General features: G+C 36.5%; 1 protein-coding gene across 1 annotated transcript; it reads left to right on the top strand.

Moving 5' to 3' along the window:
• Positions 1-3,033: 3,033 nt before the first annotated feature.
• Positions 3,034-13,779, top strand: kcnk6 (potassium channel, subfamily K, member 6). Its single transcript, XM_053501182.1, has 3 exons — positions 3,034-3,529; positions 7,514-7,909; positions 12,989-13,779. The coding sequence occupies exons 1-3, from the start codon at positions 3,211-3,213 to the stop codon at positions 13,207-13,209; spliced, it is 936 nt and encodes a 311-aa protein (XP_053357157.1). The 5' UTR covers positions 3,034-3,210; the 3' UTR covers positions 13,210-13,779.
• Positions 13,780-14,720: the final 941 nt, after the last annotated feature.

Raw genomic sequence — 14,720 nt, forward strand, 5'->3', positions numbered from 1 at the left:
TCAGGATCTGCTTCCACAGAAAAGAATTACTGCTATTAGCTTTCCACATCGCTATAATCACACAGCAGTTAATTCTTTAATCTCATCAGTCATCTCACACATTTTCCCCTCTCAGCTCTAGAAAATGTAAATGTTACTGCAGCATTTTAGTTAATGTTCACACCAATGATTTCATAAAGGAAATATAAATGAAGTATAAAATTCAAAAATGTATGCAAATCCCTTTGTGTAAATCATATATATCATAATAAGATAGTTCTGCACTGCAACCTTCCTATAATTTACCTCTTTGTGTAGTAATTTTTATGCTGGCAGTTAGATCACATTCTTAACTGACATTCTAAGTTTCCTGAAAAACTCCTGCTCTCGTGTGGTTCCTTATCTCACTAATGCATGAGCCTCATGTTCATTTAATATACGCTCTTAACCATTTTTTAACTCTATATATATGCTGATTAAAATAAATTCTCATAGATCTAAATACAAATGTAACTTTAGTCACTCTGCCTACTGTACTTACATGTTCAGCACCCTTTGTGACTGAAGTGCCATTTCATATTTTTGCTTCATTCTGATGACAATTTTTCTCCTTTTTGTTTGTATTATCATATGTTAATTGTGAAATGAACCCCTGCATCAAATTTATGAAATTCTGAATCTCAGAATTTGTGATAAAATTGATTAGTCCTAATTTACCTCTAGAGACTTTTCACCATGACAGTAGAATAAACTTTACAGTAACATGTGATACTGCACTTCCTTCCTTCTATGTTTTCCTCTGAAAAAAAAATTTTTGTACAGAGAAGAAACATGTGATGTTGTGGGGAGATGACCCAATAACAACCATTTAGACCACAGTGACATAACAAACTCAGCTGTTGTTTTATCAACTTGGAGGGAAAAATAGGGAAATCCCCAAAATTATTTATAATAGCAAGTATACTGATCAAACGCAATGCATTACATGTAAAACAGTATGCCCAGTATTATGCAGGTTCCCCTTGTATAGACTGTGGTAGCACTGGATATTCTGATACATTTCATTGTAGCCTACATAGACTTTTTTCATTGAGTTGTGCTGCATCAGCTTTTCCATGTGATTGTTACATAGGACTGGCCTTTGGCCCCTGTGGACATGGTTGAACCTTGGGTGCTCAAGATCCTATAGCCAGTTTGCATGATTGGTGATCAATGTTATTTATTTCACCTGTTCATAATTTTATGGCTGATTGGTGTATACTACAGTAGTTGTGCAAAATTGTTATGGACTTTGTTACTGAATGCAACAGACGCAAGTACTCTGCAAATCTGATTGAAGCCGATATGTTTCAAGTCGAGGTGCCAGTTACTTTTATTGACAGGCAGTTGGATACAAGGTTCAGCTCTGGGAGATCTGCAAATCAATATAATTTTTTTCTATACAAATCCTACCCCCACACACTCATTTAGACCCTCGAGACATTGTGCATCCAGTTGGAACAAATGACATATTAAAAGCATTCAATCACATTGTAGGTTACTTAAATCTGTTTCAGTAACCAAGGAAGAAATCCAAAGAAATCAAACAATTATGCTTACCTGGAGGTCCCTAGCTGATGTGTCATGGGCTTTAAATAAGATTTTTAACAATAGACATTCTTCCTTTTACAGATAAGCTGATGAAATGTGAGTCCAAAGTGCTTGTTTGTGTTTACACAAACTTGTTAATCATTTTGTATTCAATAATCGAACAGCATTCACTCAAATCAGCCCAAATCTCAGGCTGTAATTGGTAAGCAATCAGTGCAAGCCACACTGCTAATCACTCACTCACTCACTCACTGTCTATACCGCTTTATCCTGTATTTAGGGTCACAGAGGGCTTGAAGCCTCTCCCAGGAGACTTAGGGCACGATGCGGGGTACACACTGGACAGTGTGCCTATCCATCGCAGGGCACTATTAATAACACTACTTCAAAATATATTAAAAAGACATAAAAAAATAGCAGAACCTTTGGTATTATATATATATAGGTCTTTCAGCTGGGGAAGTGACAGAGGACCATCTGATCCCCACATCAGCTTGGCTCAGGTTTGGGCACTGGCTAGGAATCGTACCTAGACCTTCTGTACTGTAGGCGAAACACCTACCACTGAGCCACCAAAACAGCCCTAACCCCTCGAGGCATGACTCTACAAGACCTCTGAAAGTGTGCTGTGGTATCTGGCACCAGGACGTTAGCAGCAGATCTTTATGTGCTGTAAGCATTCATGCTGCATATATATAATACACTGACCTTCACGTGTTACTGCGCACGTGCGTATCGCAACTTAGCGCGTAAGTGCCAGTAATAGCAAAGTACCTGTGTATTTCAAGTATTTTCACAATGTCAGTTCCTCTATTTCAACACTACGGGTCTGACCGACCTCTTGCTGTTGTGTATGACGTTTTCGGGGGGAAATGTACAGTGACATGGAAATTGCAACGTATGAATTGATCATAAAGACTTTCCCTTTGTGTATAGACACAAAATATGTGGATGTGATTTGTTACAAACAAACATGGTTGACAGGTAAACAAGGCTCTGCACAGCAGTTCTTTAGTTCTCACTAAACTTGTATGTCCAACACACGAAAATTTAATTTAAACTGATTACTGATTGAAACTAGAGTTGACAAGAAATGCGTCAATGTTAATTTGACATCGACAGCTTACTCACACAATAACTTTGAGAAATAAACTTTAACAAACTCTGACAAACTGTATTTAATTTTTCTATTTATTGTATTTGTTAGTTCAGATCATTTTTTCCCGTAGACCCAACTTTTAAAATCCGACGTGGCTCTATGAATCACTTTACTGATTCGTGTTATTTGAATCAGAATGGAGGAATCGATTCGTTTTGTTTATTCATAAACCACTTGTAGCGAGAACGCAGAGTTGTTGTCCTTTGTGTTTTCATTTTTTTGTAACCCAGCTATTAGGCTTGTTGAAAGAAGGAAAATATTTAAATGTGAAGATTCTTTAAAAAAAATTTGGACAGCTCCGAGTTGCTTGTAAAAAAAAAAAAAAAAAAAACATACATCAACTTGATTCGCCCGCATCTGGCAACCCTGTTGTTGCGTTTCACATCAAGGCGAGATCAAAAGTGTGTGTGTGTATAAAGGAGAGGAAGAACTAAGAGGCAGAGTAAGCCTCGTGTGTATTATCTGAGCGTTGTTTTGCCAACATGTCCACGTCGTCCAGGTCGTGTTTTCTGGTGCTGGTTCTGGTGTGTGTGTATGTGTCGTATCTGGTGATCGGAGCTTTAGTGTTTTCGGCACTAGAGAAGCCGCTGGAGGAGAAAGTTCAGGCCGAGCTGAATCTTCTCAAACAGCAGCTCATTAGTAACATGAGCTGTATTAACATATCCACATTGGAACGGTTATTAGAGACGCTCCTAAACGCTAACAAATACGGAGTTTCCCTCGGGCAAAACACCTCTGAGAACTCCAACTGGGACCTGGCGTCTGCGTTGTTCTTCTCCAACACTCTAGTCACCACCATCGGTGAGTCTGATTCAGGTTCAACTTCCTTATCTACAGCTTCTTTACCAACAACATGAAAGCCGCGCCTTTGGCCACATTTTAAACTGATTTTGATCGTATTAAGAGCTTATGTCAAAGTTAAAAAGTTACAGTTTCACACACTGCTTTAACTAGGCTTATTAAAGCGTTAGTCGTCTTGGACCAGGAAGAAAAAATACACAGATTTGGGCACAAAGACATCTTTGTGTCTGAAGATTTATTTTTGGGCTGAAATTAGACACTGGAAAAAATGAGGAAAGACTGTGTTTGGTGATTGGTGAACACAGATTGATGTTTAGCCAGCTTACAAAATGCAAATATTTTGTCAAAAACAAAAAAACAATTATCCATATCGTTCAATATTGTAGCAACAGTTTGGGGAAGGCCCTTTTCTATTTAAACATGATTGTGCCCCAGTGCATAAAGCAAGCACTATAAAAACACGGTGATTTAAATCCTCAAATGAAACTTGAGATTGACCCGTCCAGAGCCCTGACCTCACGCCCATCGAGCACCTTTGGGATGAACTGGATCGGAGATTGCGTGCCGGGCCTTCTCGTCCAACATCAGTGCCTGACCTCATACAGAATGAATGGGCACGAATTCCCACGGAAACACAGGAAAATCTTGTGGACAGCCTTTCAAGAAGAGTGGAGGCTGTCAAGCTGCAAAAGGGCCACCATCTCCTTATTAAAGTACATGTATTTGAATACAATGTCATTGTAAGTTTGGCAAAATAATTTTCTCCATATAAAGGATCATGTAACAAGTAAATAGTCAGTTGGAAGAGTTAATCAAGTGATGTGGTGTACACAGGAAATTGAGTAAGTAAAAGTATCTGAATGATTTTGACTATTGTGATTGCTGGATGGCTTGATCTGAGCCTCTCTAAACCCCAGAAATCTTCTGGGCTGTTCTCAGTGTTTGCAGTGGTTACTAGCAAAAGTAACCAGGCGAACGGGGTCATGGGCACCCAGGGCTTACCTAGGCTAGCCTTTGTGGTCCAATATCACAAGAGAGCTACTGTAGCACAAATTACTGAAAAAGTTAATTGCAGCATTTATAGACTGGTGTCAGGACATGCAGTTCGTACCTTATTGTGTGTGGGATATGTAGGCGCAGATCATCCCCCCCTCCCCCATGAGAAAAATGTCATGCCGATTGAGAAAGTGTAGCGATATTTAGTGTTAATTTGGTTTTGGCATTTATTTTAATTTAGCTTTGACACATATCCACTTAAGCATTGTTGCAAGCCAAGCGCGTGAGATTTGAGCATAGGTGATTTATAACCAGGTTTTGGGTAGTGCAGATCTTTAATGAAGAGTTACTTGAGAGTCTGTCCATGTTAAAAAGGGAACACGGAAGCTATCTGTTATAGGAAAAACGACGCCCTCAGACTTCACCTGGAACTTCCACACACATTCTTTAATATGTAAATTTGTCAAATAAAAAACTAGATTGGATAGACCAAACAAAATGGCTTCAGGGAAGCATGTGGTTGTATGTGTGCAATATTAATGATGTAAACTTGGCAGCTATTAGTTTTTTTTTGTTTTGTTTTTTTCTTTCAAGTAAAAAAAACCCAAAGGCAAAATTGAGACACCTACGTTTTGTCTGATTGATTACTTTTAAGTGAAAGATTTGTGTGTAGACCTTTGTTTTGCCTAAACATCATCTTTAATATCCAGATTGATGCAAATGTGTTTTATTGTTTCTCTGCTTAAAAATGATTTGTTCAGTCCAAAGCAGTGAAGCAATGTCAACTCAGAATTATGCTTGAGTGTGAAACCTTAAACCCAAAGCAAACACACTTTCTTTATAGGATAGCCACTGTTTTATTTTAATCTAATCAAAATCAAGTACACTGGGAAGAGACCTGATTTATCATTTATAATTCAGGAAATCACAAGTACAAACATTTTCTGTATCCGAGTGTGTTATTAAATATACAAGGCATATAGCACTAGAAAGGGAAGTCACATTTGAATGTTTACAATGCGTATAGTGCTGATGTATTTGAAACTCCACCAGCAACTTCTATTTGACTTGCATTAAAAGTGTTTAGTTAGCAGCCTTCTCTCTCTGTGTGTGTGTGTGTGTGTGTGTGTGTGTGTGTGTGTGTGTGTGTGTGTGTGTACTCTACATGTTTGTTTAAGGGCCCTATTTCCGACCGAGTAAGCTTTAGGTGGAGTTAAGTTTAATTATATTTGCGTTCTGACCTCTGCTTTCTTTTGTTCACTCCATATTAAGTCACTCTGTCTGAAATTTACACAGATGTTGTCAGACAATAACTCTATAAACAATTAAATAAAGCCTTCTCTTACCGATTATAAAACATCCTGAAACGTTTTAAACATTCAAATTATGAAAATTGTTAGTGCTGCTCTTTTCCTGTATTCATGTAATAGACCAGAAGCCAATCATTGCACTGGAGTTTAAGATGTTAGGTGGCCTGTAAAAAAATTTTTTTTTAATAATAATTTGGTTAAGTAGGAAACTTTTATTCTAAAATAATTTTGTGTAGGCAGCTTTCTAAACTTACCTCAACCTTTTTATTCATTCTTGCTAAGGACTAAAAAAATGGAGGGTGTCAGTGAAGGAAATTTTCAGGATAGTAAGATCTCAAACATTTTGGGTGAAATCTCTTTTTAAGCGATCTCGACAAAAATGGAGGAAAGTTAAAAGTTTAAAAACAGAATTTAAGGAAACTGGGGATGTGAACCAGAGAAGTGGTCTAATCATGCGCCACACTGTAGCTTGACCACATAGTGTCGTGTTCAGACTAATGTAGTTTTAGGTCACATTAATTGAAATCATAGTGTAAACACCTTAAATGAGTAAATAAAATCAGATATGGTCAGTAAACTGGATATGGGCCACTTTTGTTTGCAAAGGAATGCAATTTTTAAATTGGAGATTTTCTTACTAGGGGTGTAAATAACTTTATTAAAAAAAACAAGCTTTATACTAAGAGAGAACAAGCTTATCTCTTATAGTATATTTTAATTTTCATTAACTCTTTGTGTTCTTTTTTTCTGATTTTGCTAAAACAGCACATTTTATACCTAAAAGCTATAGTGCTATACTGAAAGTTTTATTCTTCACATACGTGAACAGCTTCGTGCCCACATATGTTTCTCTAAAAACATTGCAGAATTATATCTCCTTTAAATCTTTTTAAAAGGGGAAACAACAACAAAATGTGTCCTATTTAGTTGTCAGGCATGAAGATTTTATCCCTTCAGGTTCCTGTTTTCCAACCCACAGTAAAATCTACCTTTAATCATGTGTGCCTGGAGGCCAAAAATGTACAAGGGAGAACTTCCCCATAACAACCCATAACAATGTCAAAGCCTCAACTTATAGGGATTTTAAATATATATATTCTCCACTATTAATATTTCCCTGTATATTTATCAATTCTGTTGAATGAACATTAAATATTTTTTTACACTGTGGTTGGAATTTAAGTTGTGGAATTTAAGGTTATAGGAAAAATACAGAACCTCTAAAGAAACATGAAGGAAAATACAATACTAAAAAGCACTAAAGAACTAAGTCCTTTTATTGCAAGTTCTTGCAAAGACCTAAGTGACTCAAAATTTTTTGTACTTTCCCTTACAAAGAAATAAACAAAACAAATAATGTCTTGTAGTGACTCATTGACCACAACATACCCCCACCCATCTCTGCAAGTTTCTTTTAAATTGTTTTCTCTTTTATGTATTTTTTTACTGTAGTATATATATATATATATATATATATATATATATATATATATATATATATATATATATATTGTGTGTGTGTGTGTATAGATAGATAGATAGATAGATAGATAGATATACATATGTGTGTGTATGTGTGTATATGTATATATAAAATGTAATTCTGATTTCACACAGAACCTATGAGAAAAAAACAATTAATTAAAAAAAGATATATATTCTTTTGTGTGTTTTGTAGGTTATGGCCACACCACTCCACTGTCTGATGTTGGGAAAGCATTCTCCATTGTGTATGCCTTATTCGGTGTCCCCTTCACCATGCTGGTGCTCACGGCATGTGTGCAGCGTCTCATGGTGCCATTGAACCTTAGGCCAGTGGTATTTTGGCGTCGGCGGTTTGGCTGGCATCCTCAAACTGCCCGCACCATACACTTTGTCATCCTGCTCCTGGTGATCGTTGTCTTCTTCTTTTTGCTACCAGCTACTATTTTCAGCATCATCGAGGACTCATGGTCATTTCTGGAGGCTTTTTATTTCTGCTTTATCTCACTTTGCACCATCGGTTTAGGCGACTTTGTGCCCGGAGAGAAGCCCGATCAGAAACTCAGACCACTCTACAAAATCTCTGTTATGGGTAAGGAAATTATTGCAATAATAGTAAGGCATACTGACATCGTAGAAATCTTATGAACATATTACTACTCCATCTCTGGGGCATAGTTAAACGGAAGTTTGGGTTGAATGTGGTCACCCTCAAATATCATTGCCATTGTCTGTTTAAGTAATCTTTCAACAATCTGAATATAAATATGCGAAGGGTAAAATTATTTTGCTGAATGTTACCTTGTAATCTCCAAATTTCCTAAATCTAAATGAGTAAACAAAACAGCCACCACAGTGTTAATACAGTTATCTGAAGGGACAGTAAAGGAAATGTGATCACTTGTATTCAAACAGATGCAGTATGTATGCTTTTTCCAACAGCTTCCTCTTTAAAAATCCCCTTTGTCGCATTTGATGGTCCCCCATTTTGTGGTTTGACTCCAGTGCTTTCCTCTTCTTTAAACAACGTCATCCATCTGTACATATTTCTCTTGACAATAGTGAAATCTCTATAAACAATCTGTAATGCAGTGGCTTTGACCAACCCAGTCAGAATTCCCTGCTTCATCCCAAAAACTACGACTTAACAGGATGTCCTGTTAGTGGTAAATAGCGAGGTAATGGTTTATAGAGTGTTATTCATGGATTAGATGTCTTGGCCATAATGTCAATATTTTTGGCTGTGACTCTATTTAATTTGATGAATCTATAATGAAGCAAGAAGGAAATTTTGTTACGGTGTCAGGTGTTCTCTCTGAGCAAACCACAAATCTTTCACCTAGAGATATGGTCAGTTTTAGTTCTAATTACTTTTAGATTTAATTTTTATTTTAAGCCAGTGCTACTCATTAGACCTCTGCTAAGTGTTGAGGATCTAATTGTTTATTATGAGAATTAAGCACATTTGTTGTACAGTGTGTAAAACTGGCAAACAGCCCATCATAACAAAAAAGAGGAGGCATTGTTTAAAGGGATAGTTCGGGTTTTTAAATGGGTTTTAGATCAAAATATAGTTTTTTTTTTTTTTTGTTTTTTTTTTTTTTTTACTTCAGTCATTGTGCAGAGCAGGAAAACCTATTGTAATGTACTTGTATGTTTTTAAATTTTAGTATAGACTTTTGAAAATTCAAACTATGCCCTTAGAACTTAGAAAATGACAGATTTGGATTTGGGTGTTTCTCAAGTTCTAATTGTATTTACCTGTAGAATTTCTTTATACGTTTTTAATTTATAAACTTGAGCCTGCTTTAGATCAGGGATGGAAAAGGCTTCAGGGCTTACACAGGTTCCTGTGTGGTCTCTCACCTCACTGCCGATAATGAGTTCATGTTTGTGTCTAGACATGTTGTGCTGTCCTTCTTTGAGGACTGTATTAACATTCACACCATCTATGTCAGAAATAATGCTCTGTCTAAAAGTAGGCATGATTGCATTTGTCAAAGACTTGTATAATTTTACTCTAGATATTTTTGTGTTGCAGTTCAAGTCATGTTAATGTTACGCCATTGCATGGTCTATTGAGTATCCTGTAGACACAGTGCATCAAGCTCTCATAAAAATAAACTTTATGACCTAATGTTTATTACGTTTTGCAAACAACTGGTAATATAGATCATCATCAATCCATGATATGAGTACAGTTATAGTGACAGTAATGTTCTCTAATATTATTTGGGAATATTTTGTGGGCAGTTAAATAAAGTAACATATGCCTATGTTAATTGAATTTGTTGCACGTAATAAACAATATGCACAGGATATTCACTGTATGGCCAGAAGTGGACATGACTATGGGGACTCGTGCTTGTTAAGCTTCGAGGGCATTAGATCTCTGTTGAGAAGACCTGAAGTGCAGTCACTGCTCCAGTTCAACCCAAAGGCCTTCAGCAGGTTTGAGGTCGGGGCTACACAAGTTTTGGCAAGCCATGTCCAGGAGCTCATTTGTATGTATGCAGCTGCGTTGTCATCCTTGAAATTATTTGTGCCTCTTATTACAGTACAAGTGAAGATAAATACAAACTTTATTGCAACTGATATTTTGGTCATGTAAGTGTTTCTTAAAATTCTGAAATGTATACTATGGTGGTAGCCAGTAGAATGGGCTGGTATTACCTGCCAGAAGAGATGTGGTCTTCATGCAACAAGTAAAATGTTACTTTTACCACAATATAATTTCACATTTCAGAGATCTAACATACAATACTAACCCTCTGCCCGTATGTGACAAAGTTAAATTAAATTAAAACTGACATTCTTTTGGTCACAGGCAAACATAGGCCTGTGTTTTAATGCCAGCTGGCATCCGCTACTTTTACAACCTTACGGTAGCTGAATAACGGGTTCAGGAGGGGTGAGGCCAGAGGGAACTGTTCGCCACTACTTAATCGATCGCAATTGAATGGTCGTCGATCGTAGAAGGGTGGGCCCGCTCAAGCATACTCTGTGTGTTGGAAACACTGCATAAAGTGTATATCATCTTACTTTGTATAGCTCGTCACTTTTGATTCATTCCAATAAGTTAGAAGAATTGATTGAGGGTTAAATAGACACATAATGAACATTTCTAATTATAGAAACGCACATGTTCACTGTTATGAGGTTTAAAATTGAAAGACTCTTTTTGTCAGGAGTTGTTTTGAGGATGGGACAACAAGTTCTTTTCATGAAGCTTTCAGTGTTCATTCTCTTGCTCTCTTGCTTTCATACACAAAAATTTATTGTTATTTAAGTTAAAGATCTTTGTTGTTGAGTATTGAACCATATGAAATTTCAGGAGGCATGGTAAAATGTGAATTGGGCCACAGCTTTCTTTTTTAGGTTTATTATATTTAATTTGCAGTCAGAGTTGCAGACTTTCTCATTGGCGTATGATTTTCTGGGAATGTCTGGCAAGGCAATAATCATGTGACATTAGCAAGGCCAGAAACTCTTGTAACATACAGAATTTGACCTTAATTTACCAGTACACCCCTTGGGTGTTTTCGATGTCGGTCTGTGGGATCATTCGGATTGTTTTGCAGTTCCTCTTTCTCTGCGCTTTTTTTTTTTTTTTTTTTTTAGTGCTTTTTTTTTTTTTTTAGTGCTTCCTAATTTTATGCAACATTTAATCATATGAGTGGCAGATAAAATCATATCTTTCAGTGGAGTGAAGCATTGTTAGGAACACATGTAGGTCACATACGATATTTGTTTTTGTGTGTTTGTGTATGTGCATACTAACGATAAACATGTCATAACTATCAAAATGCCATGTCATGGTTTCAGTTAAATGGGCAGTAACCTAACTTTTTTTGTTTATATATTACCATAGTGATATGTAATTTTTGTTTATAATGAATATTTCTTAATTTGTAATTTAGAAATGGAAAAAATATATATTTTTTTGTGTGCTGGAATGCAAAAAGTTTACGCATCAGGGTGTAATTATAGGATTATATAATCAGGAATTATAAAATGTCAGATACAAATATTATACGATAGTTTGGTCTGAGTGAACTGATTAGATGAGAGGAGTTCCACAAGTGGCGATAATAGACAGTAATAGCACTGGGAAATTTAACCATGGTGGTCCCTTAGCATACGATTGCCATGCCACAAAAACGGAAATTTTGCAAAAAATTTGGCATGCATACAGCCGAACCGAGCGCCGTCATAAGTTCCACGCATGTCCAGGAGCCGTTCAAAAATTGTATGCGTCAATGTGTCATGTTTGCAGACATGTGTGAAAGTCAAGTGAAGTGGGTCTACTTTTTTTTTTTTTTTTTTTTTTTTTTTTTTTCGCAATATGTAGAGAAGACATAGCAACATGAGTACCAAGAATGTTATCTGGTAGAAAAGGAGCCACTTTCAGTTTTGTTTTTAAAGCAGCTGGTGCTAAGAGAAATCATAAATTAGGATTGAGGTTTAATGCCTATTTATTTCATCTTTCACTTTATTCACTTTTTTTTTTTTTTTTTTTTTAAACGTTTTGATAGTTTTCATACGAAAGTATGATTCTAGCGCTGGTAATTTTGTAATAATTTTGGGTGGCTAAAATAGATTACAATTTATATTATTTTCTCTGGGAAAATGTGTTTCACAATATGAATTTCCCCTTTAGAACTCGCCTCAGGAACAGATTAAATCCTTATGCTGAGGTATCACTGTACTATATATGTTTCACTCCGCATGAAAGGTGTTGTAACACTTGTTAATTACACTAACTGTCGGTCACCAGCATAGGTGAAAGTAGGTCTGTACAGTCCATAGTACTTGGGGTAGAACAGACCCACATTTGAAATCAGTTACAGATGAGATGTACTTGTAGCAAAAATGTCTGGTAATGTTATTTCATCTTGGACAATTAGTGTTGTTTATAAGTTTTTTTTTTAATTGTCTCTGAATTGTCCGTGGTTTATTTACTCCTAAAGTGAGCTACAAGGATAACTAGCTTCTAACACTAGGCTGAATCCCAAAGTGCTGTCTAACTCCTAATGAAGGCTGCATCACAACCGTGCCAATATCCAGCACAATAGCAGGTTGTTTTGTATGATATTGCTTAATTATCTCAAGTTTAAATGTGTCAATTTGCTTTAGGGCGGGCAATAAAGTGAACTACTAATCAGAAGGACACAGAATCAAACCCTAGCACCATCAAGTCTCCACTATTTTTGAGTAACCCCCTTAATCCACACTGCTTCATATGTATGAGATAAATGCAGGTTTGCAGAAGAGCTGATAATCTTTAACCAGGGTTGCCTGGTTTTAGCAAAATGTCCACTCCAGCTGCAGTTTAAAAACATTTGGGCCCTCTTTTTTTTTTTTCCTACGCTTGCCATTTGCAGGTGAAAACAAGGTCATTTTGGGGAGCAGAGATTACATTGTAACATTGTAAATTTTCGGTCATTGATGCTGACCCTGTCCTCAGCATAATTTATCACCCAATAGACATTATTAGTGCTAGTTACAGGTTTCTTTTTTCTTTTCTTTTCTTTTTTTGTAGAATTGTGAAATGTTTAAAAGACAGGTGACAAGATCAGTGAACAGCATGTTAAATGCCACCTTCAGCTTTAGTGCCCCTGAATAAATTCCTGTTCTTTTTTTTTTCTTCTTCTTCTTTTTCTTCTTTCAGTCTATCTGTTTTTAGGTTTGATGGCAATGTACTTTGTCCTCCGTTCTTTTCATAAGCTGGCTGATGTTCGGGGTTGGACAGCATTTTTCCATTTGCCGACCTGCGACGACGAAGGTGAAGAAGAAAAAGATAACATTATTGAGGAACCTAACGAGTGTGAGACGGACACAAAGCCACTGGACCCGAGCGCTCGTGCTTCCTACAACTCCATTAGCAGATAGTGACCTCTGAACTGACACACTGTTTACTGAGCAGTGGAGGATGAGGGAAGCATAGAGTTTTAATTTTGCAGACCAGTGCAATGGTAACGTGTGTTGATGCACCGTTTCTTCATTTATTATTATTTGTTGTTGTTTTTCATTTAGAGCAGAATTGAAGTTGTAGGGGAGTAACAAAGGACTTTTTCACAGGCTAAGTTTTTTTTTTCTTGGCTAAGGTTTTTTTTAACATACATTAACTGGGCCAATTAGATATATATACTATATATTTTTTTTCCTAGTAACCAAAAACTAGTGTTAAGTTTGTCTGCTATATATATTTTTTTATTTGGCCTACTGGACAAGTACATCCTGGGGAAATATTTTTTAAGCCAGAGCAAATCGAAATATCAGGTAGTCGGTGTTGAGTTCTGCTTCATATGTTATTTTTGTGTTCAAAAAGTTTACAATTTATTGCTCCTCCCTTTCTTTCTTTTCTTTTTCTTTTTTTTAAATGATTTTTCATAGTCTGTTATCCTCTTAGAGTTTTTAAATGAATCTTATGAATTATTAAATTGAATTATTTTAATTTTACTTCTTGTTGCCTCTTTGGCCCAATTGTCTTACTGTAAGATTCCACCGTTCAGCTTAACATTAAAACCACTGACAGTTAAAATGAATCAATAAGGATTTTTTCTCTTTCACCCCCTGGCCTCTGTCAGGGGGTGAAAGAGAACAGGCTGAAAGTGGACCATCAGTTATTAAGGTTGTTGGGTTGAAAACCGGAAAAATGGGCATATTTCATAAGACTGGATCAGAACATCTCCATTACATCAGGTCTTGTGGTGTGTGTTCAGTTTAAAATGCTTTGTACCTACCAAGAGTGGTCCAAGAAATGACAGCCTGCAGACTGGTGACAATCTTGTCCAAGGCCCCGTGATAACTGAATACTGAAGTGAATACATTTGGATGCTAGTGCATCACTTAACTGGGGAAGAGATGGCACTAGGATGCACAGTGAGAGGAAGAGATGGTGGTGGCCAGTCGTCAGTGTTCTCATTACATTTCCCTAGATCTCAATTCGAACAGTCATCTTAGGGATGTATTGGACAAACATGTTCGATCTAGGACTTGTAAGGCACAGCACATATGTGTGTTCTATGCCTCAATGCACCTACAAAATGTTACGCAGGTGATTTTAATGTTATGGCTGATCTGAGTTTAAATTAGTCTTTTTCAGTATTGATCAGAAAACTTTTTCATGTTTTTTCCAATTCAGTCTTTGGCTCTTGGGTGAATTATGGGTAAGCTTACTATTTAATGGTGAACTACATTTTACGCAGTGTGATATCAGTCTGTGGAGTTGTTCTTACACTATTATGTCTTTATCTATCTTACCACTTATCACTTTTTTTGGGGGGGGGTATCTTTGATGTAAGGCCTACTGATTCCGCAGGCTTCACTCACAGGCTGTGTAAACCATGCACCAGTTAAAAATACTATTAAATTTTTTTTTTTTACATCACAATTTGTTT

This window comes from Clarias gariepinus, chromosome 7 (assembly GCF_024256425.1).
Source record: "Clarias gariepinus isolate MV-2021 ecotype Netherlands chromosome 7, CGAR_prim_01v2, whole genome shotgun sequence".
NCBI classification, from domain to species: domain Eukaryota; kingdom Metazoa; phylum Chordata; class Actinopteri; order Siluriformes; family Clariidae; genus Clarias; species Clarias gariepinus.